Raw genomic sequence first — 19179 nt, 5'->3', positions numbered from 1 at the left:
ATACTGAAGGTCTGGGATTGTTCTAGTCAGGGCCTAAAACTAACTTTTTGCTAAACCTGCCTATGGCCGATGACTTTAAGATTTTGTGTTGTTGTTTGCACTACTATTACCACCACTACTACAGTAACTAATCATGTTTACAATGCTATTTCACCATTGCTGAACTTTAAAAAAAAAAAATAAATAAAAACAAACAAACATTTTAATGCATTTGGTAACTTTATTTCTTCCCTGAAAGCTGAAGTCCCTGGTTTTCCCACACATTGTGATTATCCCTGACCCTCAGACAGGGCTCTTGACTCTAATGCACAATTACTAAAACACTGTTATATGTGCAAAGTTCAATAGAACATGGGTTACTTTAATTGGTATACTTTAATTATATTAATTGCCAATATTTTGATTGCAGACCAAAATAATGTTAATTTATCAAAATGCTATCTCTACCATTGCATGTATGGGTTTGAACAGGGTATATGCCAGAGGTGTCCTGCAGATTTTAGCTCCAACTTGCTTCAACACACTGGCAAGGATGTTTCTAGAAGAAACATAAGAGCTTGATTGGATAGCCCAGGTGTTTCTGATTGAGGTTGGAGCTAAAGTCTGCAGGACACCGGCCCTCCAGGACCCTGTTATATGCAATTCAGTTTGAATAACAGTCCTAAATAACTGGTTAGTTTCTCCATTGTGCGAAGAAAGTTAAACTGCACCACCATTACTCTGGATTATTGTGCAGGACATTGTTTTGCACAGTTGTTATTGTTATTTATGTATTGCAATAGCTGTTGATTTGCAGTTTAATCAATGTGAGTGGAACTGAATAGCTAAGACTGAAGTAGATTAAGTCTGTCTCGTATATTAAGAGATGTTTGAGGACAAAACTCGCTCTATATGGAGATCGAACCAACATTCTTCTGGTTATTAGGCTGTTGAGACTCTTGTTTCATCTAATCCAATATTTGGCAGAGCTTTGAAGTGTACAACAATGCCTTTGTACTGTCTAAACTTGGAAAAATACACAGCTGCAAGCAGCAATGAAGGGGCCAAGCACTTCATAAGCAAAACGAGCAAAGCAGGTTGGGGGTTTGGTTGAGGTGTTGCGGATGAAAATGAAGAGGGGGGGGGGTAGTCTTTATGTAGACAGCAGTAGCATTACTTGAATATCGCAGATGAAAGTGAAGATCAAGGGGGAATGCCTTGATGTCGTGGACGAAAGTGAAGACGGTTTGGAATTCGTGGAAGAAAGTGAAGGGCAGGGCGGGGGTGCATGGGAGGCACAAATTAAGCCCTGGGTCTATTCCATTATGTGCAGATGCAGTCCCCTGAACATCATCTAATCAATCTAAAATCATCAATTCTTCCTTTCCAATTAGAGCTGTTCATTTCATAAAATCTAACTCGCAATATGAATCACAGACAAATACATTATTGCCAGTTTTTTCCAGTATCGTGCAGCTCTAGTTCCCACACTGTAAGATCTATAGATGTAGAAGGAGGAGCTACTGGGGTGTTAGAAATGCAGTGCTAGTGTGAATATGACGGGTAGATGTGTGCTTTCCAGTGATTTACTGCACTCTGAAGTAAGACTGGGTCATGTCATCAAATATTCAGGATGATTTGGTTGCGATGTATAATTCACCATCATGAATTGCTTTGCTGATTTTGAAGCTCTTTATATAGGACAGTGTTTCCCAGCCATATCAGCAGTGGATGTTTCGGATGTGTCTCTTATCTGGCTTGGCTGTTTCTGGTCTTGGGGCCACTTCATGGGCACTCGCAGACTTGTGGATTTGCCAAATTAGTCATTTTATTTTTTAGGAAGATCAGGTTTGTCCACATTGTTTTGGCAGAATCTGTTTTGTACTGTGTTGGTTGTGTGAGGGAAGCATTGGGTCTGTGCTTTTGTTTTGTTTTAGTTTTTAGGCTTTGTTTTAGGTTTAGTGTAGGGTTGGTTTAGGTTTGCTGTGCTTCAAATTTAGTTCTATCTGTTTTGTTTTAAGTTTAATCAGGTTTTGTTTTGTTTTGTTTAAGTTTTTTTATTTATTTTTTTGGTTTTGTTTTCAGGTTTTGTTGAGCTAGATTATGTATGGGTTTAGTTCATTGTAGTTTAGTTTAGTTTTTTTGTTTTGTTTTAGGTTTGCTTTGTTTTTATTTTGCTTTTATTTGTTTTAAGTTTAATTAAGTTTTGTTTTGTTTAGGTTTTGTTTTAGTTTATGCTGGTTTAGTTTTTGTTTAGTTTGAGTTCATTTTATTTTAGTTTAGTTATGTTTTGTTTTGGTTTACTTTTGTTTTGTTTTAAGATTTGTTTTAGGTTTAGTTTAGTTTAGGTTTGCTTCGCTTTGTTCTAATTTTGGTTGTACGTGTTTTATTTCAAGTTTAATTAGGTTTTGTTTTGTTTAGGATTTGTTTTCTTTTTGTTGTGTTTTTTTGTTTGAAGTTTAGTTAGGTTTAGGTTTTGTTTTTGGTGTTAAATAGAGTTGATATGGCTACACAATACTGAAAAAATATTCAGTATGCACTATTGCTGAGTTTTGCGATTATTTATATATAGATAGATAGATAGATAGATAGATAGATAGATAGATAGATAGATAGATAGATAGATAGATAGATAGATAGATAGAACTGTGTGTGTGTGTGTGTGTGTGTGTGTGTGTGTGTGTATATACACAGTTGAAGTCAGAATTATTCGCCCCCCTTTGAATTTTTTTTCCCAAATTATGTTTAACAGATTGAGGAAATGTTCACAGTATGTCTGATAATATTTGTTCTTCTGAAGAAAGTCTTATTTGTTTTTATTTGGGCTAGAATAAAAGCTATTTTAATTTTTAAACACCATTTTAAGGTCAATATTATTCGCCCCTTTAAGCTTTATTTTTTTCGATAGTCTCCAGAACAAACCACTGTTATACAATGACTTGCCTAATGACCCTAACTTTACCCTAATTACCCTAGTGAAGCCTTTACATGTCACTGTAAGCTGAACACTAGTGTCTTGAAGAACATCTAGTCTAATATTATGTGCTGTCATCATGATGAAGAGGAAACACATCAGCTATTAGAGATGAGTTATTAACACTGTTATGATTAGAAATGTGTTGAAGAAATCTGCTCTCCGATAAACAGAAATTGGAGAAAAAAATAATTCAAGGTGGCTAATAATTCTGACTTCAACTGTATATATATTTGTATATATCTGTATATATATATTATAATTTGATTAAAACGGATTTAAAATGTCCTTGTTTGATGAAACATCATTAGGTAAATATTTGAAAATCAATCAAAAATGTATAATAATTTTGCCTTTAACTGTATAGATTGAATATATTAGGACTTGTTTTTATTGTGCCGTTCTCACCCAGCCCTACTCTGAAGCATCTAACCCTCTTGGAAAAACTGGGAAAGACCCAGACCCGCACGCACGCACATTCACACATGCAATTAATTGACCAGGCTGTGGAGTAAAGCTAATAATATTGTCATCTGCTACGTAAAACATATGCTGGATAAGTTGGTGGTTCATTCCACTGTGGCGACCCCAGATTAATAAAGGGACTAAGCCGAGAAGAAAATGAATATTATTATTATTAAATGGTTTTAATTTCAGTTAAATACAGTAGATTGACTGTGCTTCATATTCAGGAATCTTCAGTAATTTTGTACTGTTATTATTACAGGCTTTTTTTGTTTCATATTTTATTTATTTTTTACTTTCTTTCATTTCTTTATTATTAATAACAGGATTTGTTTGTCAGATTTTTAATCTTCCTTTTAATTGTCCTCAATAGCTCTGCTTCACACTGCGCTTCACTTCTGACCGTAGATTGTTGTCATTTGCTCACATTTTGCTGAACGCCAGCTGTTTTCACTTGTGCCTGTTTCTTCAGTGAAAAACACTTGATGACACAAAAACAGCATCAGGCAGTGTCACAATCCCTCTGCTGCGCCATTATTGTAGCATGACTGAAGTGTTTCTGACAGCATTTTCTCTCTCTCTGCTCTTCTGAGGCCTCATTAATCTTTGAGCGAATGGAGATTTCCTATTCAGATGCGTGAAACCCTGCAGTCTTTTGAAGCTCTGTGTGTTTGCAGTGAATAATGTGCTGTTTTTCCTCCTAGGATGCATAAATTCAGGCTCTGCGGTGAATATTGTGTCTGTGATTCCTGCATGGTTTGAGGGCAGGGGTTAGAGACGCTCCCGTGGGCTTAAAGCGGTTTTACTGTTGTAATCTTATTAGCCAAGGGTGCGTCTCAATCAGCTCCCTTAGTGCTAGTGCACTAACCAGAAAGCTAGACTTTTTAAGTGCTGTCTTAATCACAGAATTATTTGGGTGTGTCTCAATCATCTCCAGTTCATCAGTGTGCTGTAAAATATATCTACTAATGAACAGTTGCATTTGTGGTGGTGAACAGCATTATGGGATGTTGGGATGTTATTACATTAAAACAGCATAAAATTAGCTATACTCTATATTGACTACATGTTGTCTTATGTTGTGCAGGTTCACAAAGAACCTCTCTCCTGATAAGATTAACCTGAGCACGCTGAAGGGAGAAGGTCAGCTCTCCAACCTGGAGCTAGATGAGGAGGTACTGCAGAACATGCTGGAGCTGCCCACCTGGCTGGCTGTCACACGCGTCTACTGCAATAAAGCTGCTATACGGGTAAAACACACACACACACACGCACACACACACACACACACAGAAATGTTGGCACCCGGTGTGCTCTTCTGCTGCTGTAGCCCATCCTCCTCAAGGTTGGACGTGTTGTGTGTTCAGAGATGCTCTTCTGCAGAGCTCGGTTGTAGCGAGTGCTTATTTGAGTTACTGTTGCCTTTCTATCAGCTGGAACCAGTCTGGCCATTCTCCTCTGACCTCTGGCCTCATCAACAAGGCATTTGCGCCCACAGAACTGCCGCTCACTGGATATTTCCTCTTTGTCGGAGCATTCTCTGTAAACCCTAGAGATGGTTGTGCGTGAAAATCCCAGTAGATCAGCAGTTTCTGAAATACTCAGAGCAGCCCGTCTGGCAGCAACAACCATGACACGTTCAAAGTCTCTTAAATCCCCTTTCTTCCCCATTCTGATGCTCACTTTGACCTGCAGCAGATCCTCTTGATCATGTCTACATGCAGAAATGCAGTGAGCTGCTGCCATGTGATTGGCTGATTAGAAATTTGCGTTAGCAAGCAGTAGGACAGGTGTACCTAATAAAGTGGCCAGTGAGTGTATATGACAGTTCAAATATAATAAAAATATAGAAATAGAATAAAATCAGGGGTCAGTATTGGCTTGTAAAAACAATCCTCAACTTGAATCAGTGAGATTAACCACATTTGACACACAGCTTGCAGGAGTGTGAGTTAAATCTGTTTGTTTTTCCCCTCATCAGATACAATGGACAAAGTTGAAGACCAGTCCCATATGCTTGGTAAGGATCTCCTCATCTGCATGCTCATCTACATCATGTCTCTCACTCAGTCATCCACTGATTACCACATGATCTTCTGTGCTTTTTCACTTCTGCAAAAGTGCATTAATGGGTGTATGATGTGCCCAGCAGAGTACATCACCGGGACTGCACACTTTCCACTATCAACTAAAATATATTGCACAGTTATCATTAGTGTTATAACAGTATATGCAATATACTAGAGCTGAGCAAAATATAGCGTTTGAGTATTGATTGTGTATCCGCAAGTCGCATCACAATCAAGATTAGAGGATTTATTAAAGATTAAAAGATAAAGATGTTACTAAACTGCACTTTGTATCATTGAATAGTGGTTAGCACTGAAATCTCACAGCAAGAAGGTCTCTGGTTTGAGCCTCAGCTGGGTCAGTTGGTGTTTCTGTGTGGAGTTTGCATGTTCTCCTTGTGTTGGTGTTGGTTTCCTCCGGGTGCTCCGGTTTCCCCCACAGTCCAAACAAATAGGACAACTGATCAACTACATTGGCCATAGTGAATGAGTGTGTATGTGTGTTTCCCAGTGCTGGGTTGCAGCTAGAAGGGCATCCACTGTGTAAAACATATGCTGGAATAGTTGGCGGTTCATTCCGCTGTGGTGATCTCTGAAATGGAGACTGATATTGAATGAATATTGGATTAAGCAGTAGATGTCAGCTAATATCTTATGGCCTCTGACAGCTCTCCATGTTGGAGATCACCTCAACACTGGCGTTTCTGTAGTTAGTGTATGGCTTTAGCAGGTAGTTCTTTATAAAACTAAAGTGATTTACGATATTTTCTGCTCGGTTTTGTTGTGTTTTCAGTTCCTGGATAAAGTGGAGGTTGAAATGAGGACGTGTGAGGAGCCCAGAGCCCCAAACGGACCCTCTCCAATTGCAATTACTGCAGGTCAAAGGTCAGGATGATTCCTTTAAGTATATTAAATTATGCATAGTGACTCTTACAGTTGAAGTCAGAATTATTCGCCCTCCTGTATATTTTTGTCTCCATTTTCTGTTTATCGGAGAGCAGATTTCTTCAGCACATCTCTAATCATAACAGTGTGAATAACTCATCTCTAATAGCTGATGTGTTTCCTCTTCATCATGATGACAGCACATAATATTAGACTAGATATTCTTCAAGACACTAGTGTTCAGCTTACAGTGACATGTAAAGGCTTCACTAGGGTAATTAGGGTAAAGTTAGGGTAATTAGGCAAGTCATTGTATAACAGTGGTTTGTTCTGGAGACAATCCAACACTAATATTGCTGAAGGGGTGAATAATATTGAGCTTAACATGACTTTAACACTATTAAACACTGCTGTTATTCTAGCCCAAATAAAACATGTAAGACTTTCTTCACAGTGAGTATGGGTTCGCGGAGAAGGTAGTGGAGGGCATGTCTGTGATCATCAACTCCATCACTATTAAAGTGCAGTCGCGAGCGTTTCACGCCTCCTTCCAGCTCTGGCAGCTTCAGGGCTGCAGCCTCAACCCCAAATGGCAGAAGAGCGACCTGCGGTACACACGCGTCACACACCCCAAACGAGGAGAGGTATGACACACACACTCATAGACACAAGCACATACACACCCACATACACAATACACACACACACCCAGTCCACTCTTAATAGAGGTGTCTGACCAATCAGACCGGAATAGTAGAGTCATCTGACCAATCAGAGTGAAGAAGTAGAGTCACCTGACCAATCAGAGTGGTAGAGTCATCTGACCAATCAGAGTGGTAGAGTCATCTGACCAATCAGAGTGGTAGAGTCATCTGACCAATCAGAGTGGTAGAGTCATCTGACCAATGAGAGTGGATTAGTAGAGTCATCTGACCAATCAGAGTGGATTAGTATTAGTAGAGTCATCTGACCAATCAGAGTTGAGTAGTAGAGTCATCTGACCAATCAGAGTGGATTAGTAGAGTCATCTGACCAATCAGAGTGGATTAGTAGAGTCATCTGACCAATCAGAGTGGATTAGTAGAGTCATCTGACCAATCAGAGTGGAGTAGAGTCACAGGTCCAATTAAAGTGGAAAAGTAGAGTCATCTGACCAAAAACCAGCCCTTTCTGTCACTGTAAGAAAAGAACGTGAAGAAGGCGTTTAGACCCTGTACGGATATAAAACTGTTGTGGGAGACCCTGACCATGGCGAAATGAGTAAGGGTGTATTAAGAGTCCTGTGCAGCAGTGAAAGTGTGTGTGCTTCAGTGTGACCTGCTCTTAAATGACCTGTCTGTTTGACGTCATCAGGCAGAAACACACAAGGATTCTGCAACACTTTTAACACATTTGGCCTGAAGAACTGTACGAATGTCAGGGGGCGAGTGGTGTTATAATAGATTTAATCTGCTGAATTAACAGCCATTTCTTCATTGACAGTGTGGGGGAATCACATCATGGAGGAAAGGCGTTACATTATTCAAAAGGTGATTAATAAAAAGCCCAATAGTGTGAGTGAAGACGTGAGCAGCTGTCAGATCAAAGTGTTTTCCGCTTCCTCTTGTTCCTCTTTCACTTGCTTTTCTTCCCCTCACAGAAGCACACGCTCATGTGAAGTCCCCAGACCAGCATTAGCTAATGAAATCAGGCCAGTCATTCTGATGTATGAACAGATCTGCGGGTTGCCAGATCCTCAGGCACTGCAGATGTAGGATGGATGTTTCGTTCAGATGACCTCTCATGCTGTCTAATATAATATATAAGCAGTCAGTAGATGAGGTGAAGGCCATGGCAGATGCTCTGAACCACATTTAACCTGATATTATTTTAAAATTCACATCTCACAGATGAATCAGTTTAGAGATGTTTAATCCCTTTAAAAAGGGTTGAAAGGTGCTATTTTACAAGGTCTTCTGTCGTGCAGGTGCTGACGTTCAAGGAGATTAACTGGCAGAGTCTGCGTATCGAGGCGGACGCCATAGAGAGCGAGGATCAGGATCTGGGCAGCACACCACTACGACTCATTACTAACCAAGGCAGAATACGCATCGCTCTCAAACGCAGGGTACAGCTTGCACATTCACTTTCACAACACCTTCACACTTGTGTTAATGCGCTTTACATTAACAGCGAGTGTTTTTCAGACACCTGTAAACTTCCCAAGGTCATAATGCGACCCTTTTCCCCCTTGTGTCGTGATGTGTTTAGTGCTCATCAGCATCCTGAATACTTAAAGTGTTTAATATTTAGATTTTATTAAAAGAAAATGTACATTTCTATACATTTATGTGTGCATTATATCTTTTTTGCATCAAATTACAGAAAAACAGCAGTCCCACATGTGTGAGGTGTGTGTACTGCAGTGTGTGTGTGTGCAGGACAGTAGATCTGACAGTATTGTCTCCTCTGGCTGCCGTTATCAGTCTCACACTGCTGTTTTCCTCTTTCTGAAAGTCTTGATAACACCATGCTGGAGTTTCTGTCATTATTTCAGCTAATAGGAGTGTAGAATGATGATGTGTTGCACTCTCCTATTCACTGAGCTCTGAGTTTACACACTATGAGCACTTCTGCTGCTCAGACACATGCGAACGTCACAATTTTAAGTTGGGAATCAGTGTTTATGTGTTTTTATCTGCGGTTTTTGACCCATAAGTCAACAGGAGGGTTAAATGTGATGTTTCTGTGCTGTTGTTTCTGCTGGTCTCAGGTGAAGGACTGTAACGTGTTGGCCTCTAAGCTGCTGTTTATTCTGGATGATCTGCTGTGGGTGCTGACAGACTCCCAGCTCAAGGCAATCATCCGCTACGCCAAATCTCTGAGCGAGGCCATGGAGAAATCTGGACAGCAGAGGAAGAGCATGGCTGCGGACACACTGCAGGTATAACACACACACACACACACACACACACACACACACACACACTGAGACCACTTAAAGTGGGTGTATTATGCAAAATCACTTCTATAAGCGGTTTAAAGCAGCAGTGTGTGAGCATCTCCAGCAGCGGTCTCTAATGCTGATCATGAGTTAATTGTGTTTGTTCTTGATGCAGAAACACTTTGATTGACATTCTCCTGCTGTACGTGTCATCAGAGGGGGAAAGCCCCGCCCACTAGTGCCCATCTCTCCATCTCATTAGCATAAACAGCAGGCCTGAGTGAGAAGCAGCCGTCTGTCCATTAGCCATTAGAGTGTTTGAGCTGCTGAAGATCATGTCAGCATAGACTAAGAGGATTATTCAATTCAATTCAACTGTTTATTGTCATGTGCACAGTAAGGAAACACGTCTCCCTGTACAATGAGATTCTTACTTTGCCGTCCACAGTGAAGTCAAACACACAACATACACATCATACACAACATACACATAAATACACATATATACACAGAAGTGACCGAAGATTGAATGTAAAATATAAGTATATAAATATCTATGAAAGTAAACAATATGTAAACCTGATTTGAGTAATGAAACAGATGTAAACAGTGTACAGTGTTTTTTTTTTTTTTTTTTTATTTTTTTATTGTGCTTATTATGCAAAAAAGTGCCTAGTGCAATTGGATTATGTGCAAAAAAAAAGAATAAAGAATAAAATAGTGCAAAATGGGATGGAGTATGTAGTGTTGTACTGAGCAGAAAAATAGACTGTTATGTGCGTTGGTTATCTGTTTAGAAGTCTGATGGCTGATGGGAAGAAAGAGTTCTTGAGTCTGGCAGTCCTGCATCTCACACTCCTATACCTCCGCCCTGAGGGTAGGAGTGTGAATAAACCATGTTGTGGGTGAGTGGGGTCTTTCAGGATGGAGGCAGTTCTCTTGTGGACTCTGTGATGGTAGATAGTCTGCAGAGAAGGCAGTGGGGACCTAATGATCTTCTCTGCAGTCCTCACCACTCTCTGCAGACGTTTGCGGTCCTTTACAGTAGCATTTCCATACCATACAGTAATGCAGTTGGTCAGGATGCTCTCAACCACACAGCTGTAAAAGTTGCTGAGGATCTTAGATGACAGACCGAGTTTCCTTAGCTTCCTTAAGAAGTACAGCCGCTGTTGTGCTTTCTTGACCAGCTGGGTGGTGTTCAGTGTCCAGGTGAGGTCCTCACTGATGTGGACCCCCAGGTATTTAAAACTGCTCACTCTTTCCACTTCAAGTTTGCGAATAAACAGTGGCTGATGAGTTCTCCTTTCCTTCCTCATGTCCACTATCATCTCCTTGGTCTTGTCTGTGTTGAGGGTGAGGTTGTTGTTTTCACACCATGTCACTAGACTGGCCACCTCCTTCCTATAAGCTGCCTCATCTCCCCCGGTGATACAGCCTATCACTGCAGTGTCATCCGCAAACTTAATGATGGTGTTGTTCTTTTGAGATGCGACACAGTCATGTGTGAATAAAGTGTAGAGGATGGGGCTTAAAACACATCCCTGTGGGGTGCCGATGTTGGTGAGGATGGTGCTTGAGCTTTTATTTCCAATCCTGACAGATTGCGGTCTGCCAGTGAGGAAATCTAAGAGCCAGTCACAGAGTGTGGGGTGTAATCCGAGTTCAGACAGCTTGTGGGTGAGGTTATGGGGGATAACCGTGTTGAATGCGGAACTGTAATCGATAAAAAGCATCCTGATATAGGTGTCTTTATCTTCCAGGTGAGAGAGGGAAGTATGTAGTGCAGCAGCAATGGCATCTGAGGTGGACCTATTGGTCCGGTATGCATACTGCAGGGGGTCCAAAGTGTCTGGTATACTGCTCTGAATGAGGGGTAGTACCACTCTCTCAAAACATTTGGCAATGATTGGAGTGAGTGCTATTGGCCTGTAATCATTCAGACAGGTCAGAGGGCTCTTTTTAGGAAGAGGGACGATGGTTGTGGTTTTGAAGCAAGTTGGGACAGAGCTTTGACTAAGGGAAAGGTTAAAGATGGAGGTGAAAACATCAACCAGCTCTGAAGCACAAGCCTTGAGGGCCTGTCCCGGGATGTTGTCAGGTCCGGCTGCTTTGCGGGGGTTGATTTTTCTCAGTGCTTTGTGTACTGCAGCTGGTGTCACTACAGGAGGGGGGAGGGCAGGTTGGGAAGTTTGAGTTTGTGTGTGTCTCTGCTCTGTGTTGATGCTGGAGGACTCAAAGCGGGCATAAAATGTATTGAGGTCGTCAGGCAAGCTTTCTGAGGCACTGATTGTGACATTTGTGGTGCTCTTGTAGTCTGTGACTACAAGACTACAAGACTTGTAGTCTGTGACCACATCTCCACTATAGATGTGGAGTTTAAGATGAAGGAGTGACATAGACTGACAGAAGCATCAACACACACTCACACTGAAGCACACATGCACAGCACTGACAACACACTGCTGTTTCACAACTGTCTGTAGCTCCGCCCTCTTCTGAAAAGAGCTCAATCTCATTTGCATTTAAAGCGACAGTCACCAAAAAATTAGGATCAAAGCCTGAAAGGGTCAGTTTCAGAGAGCTGGAGAACATTACCTGTGTGCTGTTCTCAGCTCAAACACACACACACACACACATACACACACTAGACACAGCAGAGATGCATTTACAGCTTGTGAAAAGAGGCCTAATAGGTCTCCTACAAAGGGATAGTTCACCCAAATTTGTTCATTTACACACCCACAGGTCATCCAATCATGTTTATGATGGATTTATGACAGGTCTTGTTGTGTTGGTAGCATCAAGTTGTCATGAAATATCTAAAAACAAGGTTGTGCTGAATTTGCTTGTCATAACAAACATGTCATCTTTGCATTTTAAATACCATAACTGAGCGAATGACGTATAGTATTAGGACATTAATAGACATATTCGGATATAACCACACTTCGTTATTATTGTTCATTTATTCGTTTGCTGAAGATTAGAACTGAATTTTAAAATAGTTTTGACACAAATCTTTGCACTTAACAATTAATTATGTATAGGCTAATGGATGTCTGTGTGTACAACACGTTTCCCTATCCACGAGAGTGAAAGTAAAAGTAGATAACCTTATCTCTCATTCTCGCGCTGCAGATGCTCTGTTTAACTGTGTTCTCGCTAGTGAGGCATTCAGTTTTTACTCTTACAAAGTCCATCATGTAAATAGCAAATGCACCATGGCATGACGCAGCTGGCTCTGAAAGGGAATGAGAGATGAGACTCTGATTGGGTTATTCTCATAACACACCTATAATTCATTAAGAGAATAAGCTCAACCCTGTTAGACCATGCACCACGGCGCAGAGTTAAAATAGCAGAAGTGGATTCAAACACGCCCTTAATGCGTTTGGCCCTGCGCTTTAGACTTTGCGTCTAGATCGTCAAAATAGACCCCTAATGACACTTGTCATGCATAAAATCTCCTTCACATTCATGACACGTGTCCTACCACGCTTATAAAGGCTTATAAACTCCTCTTCAAGTCACTTTTTTGTGTTAACATTGTAAAGTTTTGTTTATACGTTCAGATAAATTCTTACCTAGATTTAATATTTTTAGGCTTACATTTAATTCATTGTTGAATCTCTAAAACTTATTAACAATAAAAAGGAAAAGATCATCCTTTTCTTAATAATTGAGGCTTTGTAAAGCTTTTTTTCTCCTTTTCCTTGCCTTTGTTAATGTATTTTCTCTTCAATAAAGTCAATCTGCGGACGTTGTTTGCTATTTCTGCAGAGAGTTTTTTAAAAAACCAGTGGATTTATGTGGAATAATTTTGGGAGCATCGTAACTAATATATGAAATAAAAAAATTATATATTTTTAACTTTTATTTTTGTGTTTACAATGCTAATCCATCTAGATCCCCTTATTTGGTAAACTAATCAAGTCTATCATATAATATATCTAATAAAAGATGCAGAACATATTACTGTACAAACTGCATTGCAAATAAATGAATGAGCACTTTCATATTAGACATTAACATTTATTTAAAAACTGAGTAAATATAGATTTACACACATTTACACAAGCAAATCAATAGACTCAGTGATGGGCTGCAGATACTGCAGATTTCTGTGGCACAGATTCTGTGTGGGCCTAGTGATGCCTCCTCAGTGAGCATGAGAAAACCCCAGTACTGGTGCTGTTAAAAGATTAAAATCACAGTCAAACTCTTTGGCCTGTGCTATTTCTGTCTCTGACCTCACGCTCCAGGCTTTGGGCAAAGGTTTTAGTGTGTCTGTGAGGCACAGCTGTCATTACAGAGTAACTGTGCACTGTCAATGTAGTGAAAAGCCCTCTATAAGATATCTAAAGTTTACCCACGGGCTGCATATTCTCCATTCTCTATTCGCCAGCCTCAGCCTGTGCGTGACTGAAATCTTTGTGTGTGTGTGTGTGTGTGTGTGTGTGTGTGTGTGTGTGTGTGTGTGTGTGTGTGTCAGACTGCTCCTCCCTCTCCCAGCACACACTCTCTGTGGACGGATGCTCCTGCTCCTCCTGAGGCGTCCGGCTCCTGCACTCTGGCTCAGTATTTCGATCTGCATGATGTGAAGGAATCCTCCTACCACACCTTCATCTCCCGCCTCGACCTGCACATCTGCAACGACAGCTCTACAGAGGCCGGTCAGCAGTCTACATCTGACACACCTGACTTCATGGTTAATTTATGTGATTAAATACGTTTAAACATGACAGCAATCTGCAAAAATGTATGTATGCATGTGTGCATTTATATTATATTATCAGTCATTTTCCTTCGGCTTAGTGCCTTTATTTATAAAGGTTGCCACAGCGGAATGAACCACCAACTATTCCAGCATATGTTTTACACAGTGGATGCCCTTTTAGACGCAGCCTAGTAGCGGGAAACACCCAAACACACCCATTCACACACACACTTATACACTACGGCCAGTTTGGTCAATCAATTCCACGATAGCGCATGTGTTTGGGACTCGAACCAGCAACCTTCTTGCGGTGAGGCAGCATTCAAATAAATGAATACATTTTTGTCATCCATTGGGGAACAAGTCAGATTTGAAAGTCAGAATTTACGTTTTTGGATGAACCAGTCAAGCTTATCTTGGTGTTATTCATTGAAGTATATGATAATAATAATAATAATAATAATGATGTATGTATGTTTGTTTCTGCCTGCACACACAGATGAAGCTCCTCTTCCAGGCACACAGGGTGCAATGCAGCTGACCTTCAGGAAACTGGGCTTTGACTATTACCCGTTTCACAGGCCAGGTGAATAAATGACCGCCACTCACAAAAGACTCGCATTTCACTGTTCTGTCACAGGTTTGAGGACTTGAGCAACACTTATTCAACTCTACACGCCACTGTTCATTCATTATTATTATTATGATTATTTCCGACTTGTCCTATTTTCTCCTTTTGCCCTATTTTTCCCCTATGATCTATATCGTACAAAATAGAGCAGAAATATTGTATAATTTTGGCTGCTTCTCACTCAGGGCTGCTGTTTATGCTAATGAGATGGAGAGATGGGCACTAGTGGGCGGGGCTTTCCCCCTCTGATGACACGTACAGCAGGAGAATGTCAATCACAGTGTTTCTGCATCAAGAACAAACACAATTACCTCATGATCAGCATTAGAGACCGCTGCTGGAGATACTCACACTGCGGTCATAAAAGTCATTTTTGCATAATAGGTGCCCTTTTTAAGTGTAAATGCCGACTGTTTTTCCAATATGATGAATTTGGACATGATACTCAGATGGCATGTGGTTGATCACATACTGTACTGTAGTGAAGTGTGTGATGTGTCTGTGTGTGTGTTGTTCAGGTGATGGCTGTCAGCACTGGGAACGTCACTGTGGGGCGATGGACTCTCGGGCTCAGTGGGCATCAAAACTTCTGCAGGACTTCCAGAGGAGGATGGAGGATCTGGGCATCCCTGGACCTCAGTCAGAAGCAAATGTGTCGGCTAAAGACTCTCCAGCCAGAAAAATCAAGGGTGAGCTTTCTCCCATCCCAAACTCTTCACTAAAGGCCCTGATATACTTAAAAAAAAAAAAAAACTGGAATGACATCATTTGGAACTAAACCTGAAGTTCTGGTTGAGTTTTTTCTTCACTGGTGGAACTGAATGTTTCTGCTGTGATCTGCAAATGAACAGTGCAATGCAGTGGATTATGCAGCGGCAACTAATGTTGGTTAGCTTTTATTCTATTGAAGACATGTTATCCTCGTCCTTTTGCTCAACATTAATGTGCTGTTTATTGATAAGATGTGCAGATCAGAGTGTATGCATGCATTTACAGTTTTCAGTCACTTCACTAGCGCAGAGTGACTGTAGAGTTTCTGTTTCTGTCAAGCTATAAGCAACAAACATTTTTCACTAACTAACTAACTTATTGACTAACTCAATAACTTACCAACTAACTTACTAAACTAATAACTTTCTAACTCACTTACTCACTTATTGAACAACTAGCTTATTGACTAACTAACTTACCATTTAACTTACTAACCTAATAACTTCCTAACTCACTAAGTTATTGACTAACCTATTGACTAACTAACTTACCAGCTAACTTACTAACCTAATAACGTCCTTAGTAACTTATTAACTAACTTATTGACTAACTAACTGACCAACTAACTTACCTAATAACTTTCTAACTCGATAACTTATTAACTAACTTATTGACTAACTAACTGACCAAACAACTTACCAACTTTTTAACTAACTCACTAACTAATTGACTAACTAACTTACCAACTAACTTAATTACCTAATAACTTTCTAACTCACCTACTAACTTATTGACTAACTTACCAAATAACTTACTAACTTTTTAACTAACTTACTAATTAATTGACTAACTAACTTAATATACAAACTAACTTACCAATTAACTTACTAACTTGATAACTTTCTAGCTACTGTAACTTATTGACTGACTTACTAACTTGCTTACATACTAACTCACTAACCTATTGACCAACCAATTAACTAACTAATTATTCCCTCATATTTTTGTTGATGATATTAACACTAATACTGAAGCATGAGTTCCTCAGGAAATGCATCTGTTTGTCGTGTGTTCATCTAGTTCATCCTAATGTTTGCTTTCTCTTCAAAACATTGATAATAGTGAATGTGTTTTTAATGTAAGCAGACGGGGAATCACAGTCCAGTTTCAGCCCCGAGCGGACTCAGGCATCCGTCCTGAAGAAGCTGCGCTCCAGCTGTATGGTGATCCGTGTGGACGATCTGGACATCCATCAGGTAAAAAAGATCTATTATAGACGAACATAAAGCAATCACACACTCAACCCTGATCCTCTTACACACAGAGAAACTGATCAAACCTTTTTTATCATCACATTTTTTTTGTTTTATTTCCAAGATTGTATGAGACTTTAAGTTCAAGATGTGGATAATGTTACTTGAGCAACACTGTAGATGTAGACTTGTAGGTGTATTTATGAATACTTTTGAGTCCAATATAAATTGTACTGTAATAAAAAATTGTCAAATCAATATGCATGTCTTCAGTTTCTGAGAGCTTGAGTTGCAGATATCCTGCAGGAGACCATAATAGAGTCAGACCTAACTATATATCTTATGTCACATTTACTCTGATCAAGTCCGGTCAGTGGTGAACTTCATCACAAGCTTTTATGTGACAGAAGTCAGTTCTGTCTAAAATTAGACTAGACTCTGCTTGTGCCATCCCTTTTTCCATCACATGGGTGTAAGTCAGCATGTGACGCAGTGCTGATGTTATGCTTTTGTTGACAGATGAAAGTGTGTAAAACATGAAAAGAGTGTCATTAAGCTAAATCCAGCATCTCTGATGACTTGTTCATGCTTAACGTGGATCGTCATCATGTGTTTGCTGGAATAAATTAAAGAACAGTACGCTCTCCGTGACAATGAAGGCTTTAATTTTTAATGCCATGCATCATTCAGTCAGAAATGCATGTCTGTCTTGTGTTTACAGTGGCACAAAAGAGGGAAAACTGTCAACATTGAGCACAACAAGCATATAAGATGTGGAATTAAAAACTTTATTCAATTGTTTAAAATTGAATATTATAACTAACTTACTAACTTGCTTACTAGCTTGCTTGCTTACATACTAACTTACTAACTAACTTACAATCTAACTTACCATCTAACTTACCAACTAACTTACTAACTTCCTAACTTGCTATCTTGCTTGCTTGCTTGCTTGCTTACATACTAACTTATTGGCTAACTAACTTCATTACATACCCACTAACTTATTTACTAACTTGTTTGCTTACTAACTAACTAACTAACTAACTAACTAACAATTAACTTATTGACTAGCTAACTAACGTATTGACTAACTAACTAACTAACTGACTAACTAACTTACTTGTTGGCTAACTAACTAACTAATTGACTAACTAACTAACTTATTGACTAACATACTAACTTATTGGCTAACTAACTTCATAACATACCTACTAACTAACTTACGAACTTGCTTAATGACCAACTAACTTATTTACTAACTTAATAACTTACAAATAACTTACCAACTAATTTACCAACTAACTTACTAGCTTGCTCACTATCTTGCTTGCTTGCTTGCTTACATACTAAGTTATTGACTAACTAACTTAATAACTTACCAACTAACTTACTAACTTGTTTACTAGCTTTACTTACTAACTTGCTTGCTTGCTTACTTGCATAGTAACTTACTAACTTATTGACTAACGAAATAACTTACCAACTAACTTACTAACAAACTTACTAACTTGCTTACTAGCTTACTTACTAACTTGCTTGCTTGCTTGACATACTAACTTACTAACTTATTGACTAACTAAACTTACCAACTAACTTACTAACTTGCTTGCTAACTTGCTCACTAACTTACTAACTTGCTTGCTTACCTACTAACTTACTAACTTATTGACTAAATAACTCACCAACTAACTTACTAACTAACTTACTAACTTGCTTACTAGCTTACTTACTAGCTTGCTTGCTTACCTACTAACTTATTAACCTATTGACTAACTAAATAGTTTACCAACTAACTTACCAACTAACTTACCAACTTGCTTGCTAACTTACTTAATAGCACAAAATCACAAAAAATATATGGGGCAGCATGGTGGCTCAGTGGTTAGCACTGTCGCCTCACAGCAAGAAGGTGACTGGTTTGAGTCCCGGCTGGGTCAGTTGGTGTTTCTGTGTGGAATTTGCATGTTCTCCTCGTGTTGGCGTGGCCATAGTATACGAGTGTGTGTAAATGAGTGTGTATGGGTGTTTCCCAGTACTGAGATACAATATTTCAGTGTAGTGCATGAATTGAATCAGCATGTTCGGATGGAAACACAGCTAGTTGCACTCTTCTAGAGATCAGTAATAACAAACAAGCAGTAAACTCCAGCATGAGGGGTTGTTGTGAGGGTAATTACCTTAAAGGTGTAAATTAAAGCTCATCTGTTGCTTTAGGTGTCCACTGGAGGCCGACACAGCAGGAAGACACAGTCTCTTCTGTCCTGCAACCGCAAATCCCTCCATCTCCCAGAAAACACTCCTGCAATCCACCTTCAGTTCACCGAATACTACTTTCCTGACATCCCTGGACTCCCAGGTGTGTTAGCTATGATGTTTTGCAGTCATTGATCACCATGCATGTCGATGAGTACGTTTACATGCACACAAATGCCACTCACACAGAAATACTCCACGTCTTATTCATGTCTGTTCAGTTTGATTATGACTTTAGTCAGATTAAGGTCATCAAAATTCTCTGTTTACATGGTAGATTCTCCATCAGAGTATTCTCTCAATCGTATGAAAA

The 19179-nt window shown here is 39.6% G+C and overlaps 1 protein-coding gene across 1 annotated transcript in view; it reads left to right on the top strand.

Moving 5' to 3' along the window:
- The window catches only part of bltp3a (bridge-like lipid transfer protein family member 3A), a 33230-nt gene that overhangs the window by 3513 nt on the left and 10538 nt on the right, over window positions 1-19179 (top strand). Inside the window, exons 2-12 of the mRNA XM_087306294.1 lie at window positions 4506-4668; window positions 5400-5438; window positions 6281-6372; window positions 6827-7016; window positions 8339-8479; window positions 9125-9295; window positions 13791-13971; window positions 14515-14601; window positions 15165-15335; window positions 16504-16613; window positions 18828-18969. Coding sequence (XP_087162420.1) covers window positions 4506-4668; window positions 5400-5438; window positions 6281-6372; window positions 6827-7016; window positions 8339-8479; window positions 9125-9295; window positions 13791-13971; window positions 14515-14601; window positions 15165-15335; window positions 16504-16613; window positions 18828-18969 — 1487 coding nt within the window. The remainder of the gene's footprint in view (window positions 1-4505; window positions 4669-5399; window positions 5439-6280; window positions 6373-6826; window positions 7017-8338; window positions 8480-9124; window positions 9296-13790; window positions 13972-14514; window positions 14602-15164; window positions 15336-16503; window positions 16614-18827; window positions 18970-19179) is intronic.

The sequence above is a fragment of the Danio rerio genome, chromosome 23 (genome assembly GCF_052040795.2).
Source record: "Danio rerio strain M-AB ecotype USA chromosome 23, GRCz13ab, whole genome shotgun sequence".
Lineage (NCBI taxonomy): Eukaryota > Metazoa > Chordata > Actinopteri > Cypriniformes > Danionidae > Danio > Danio rerio.
This window is presented reverse-complemented; position numbering and strand designations above follow the sequence as displayed.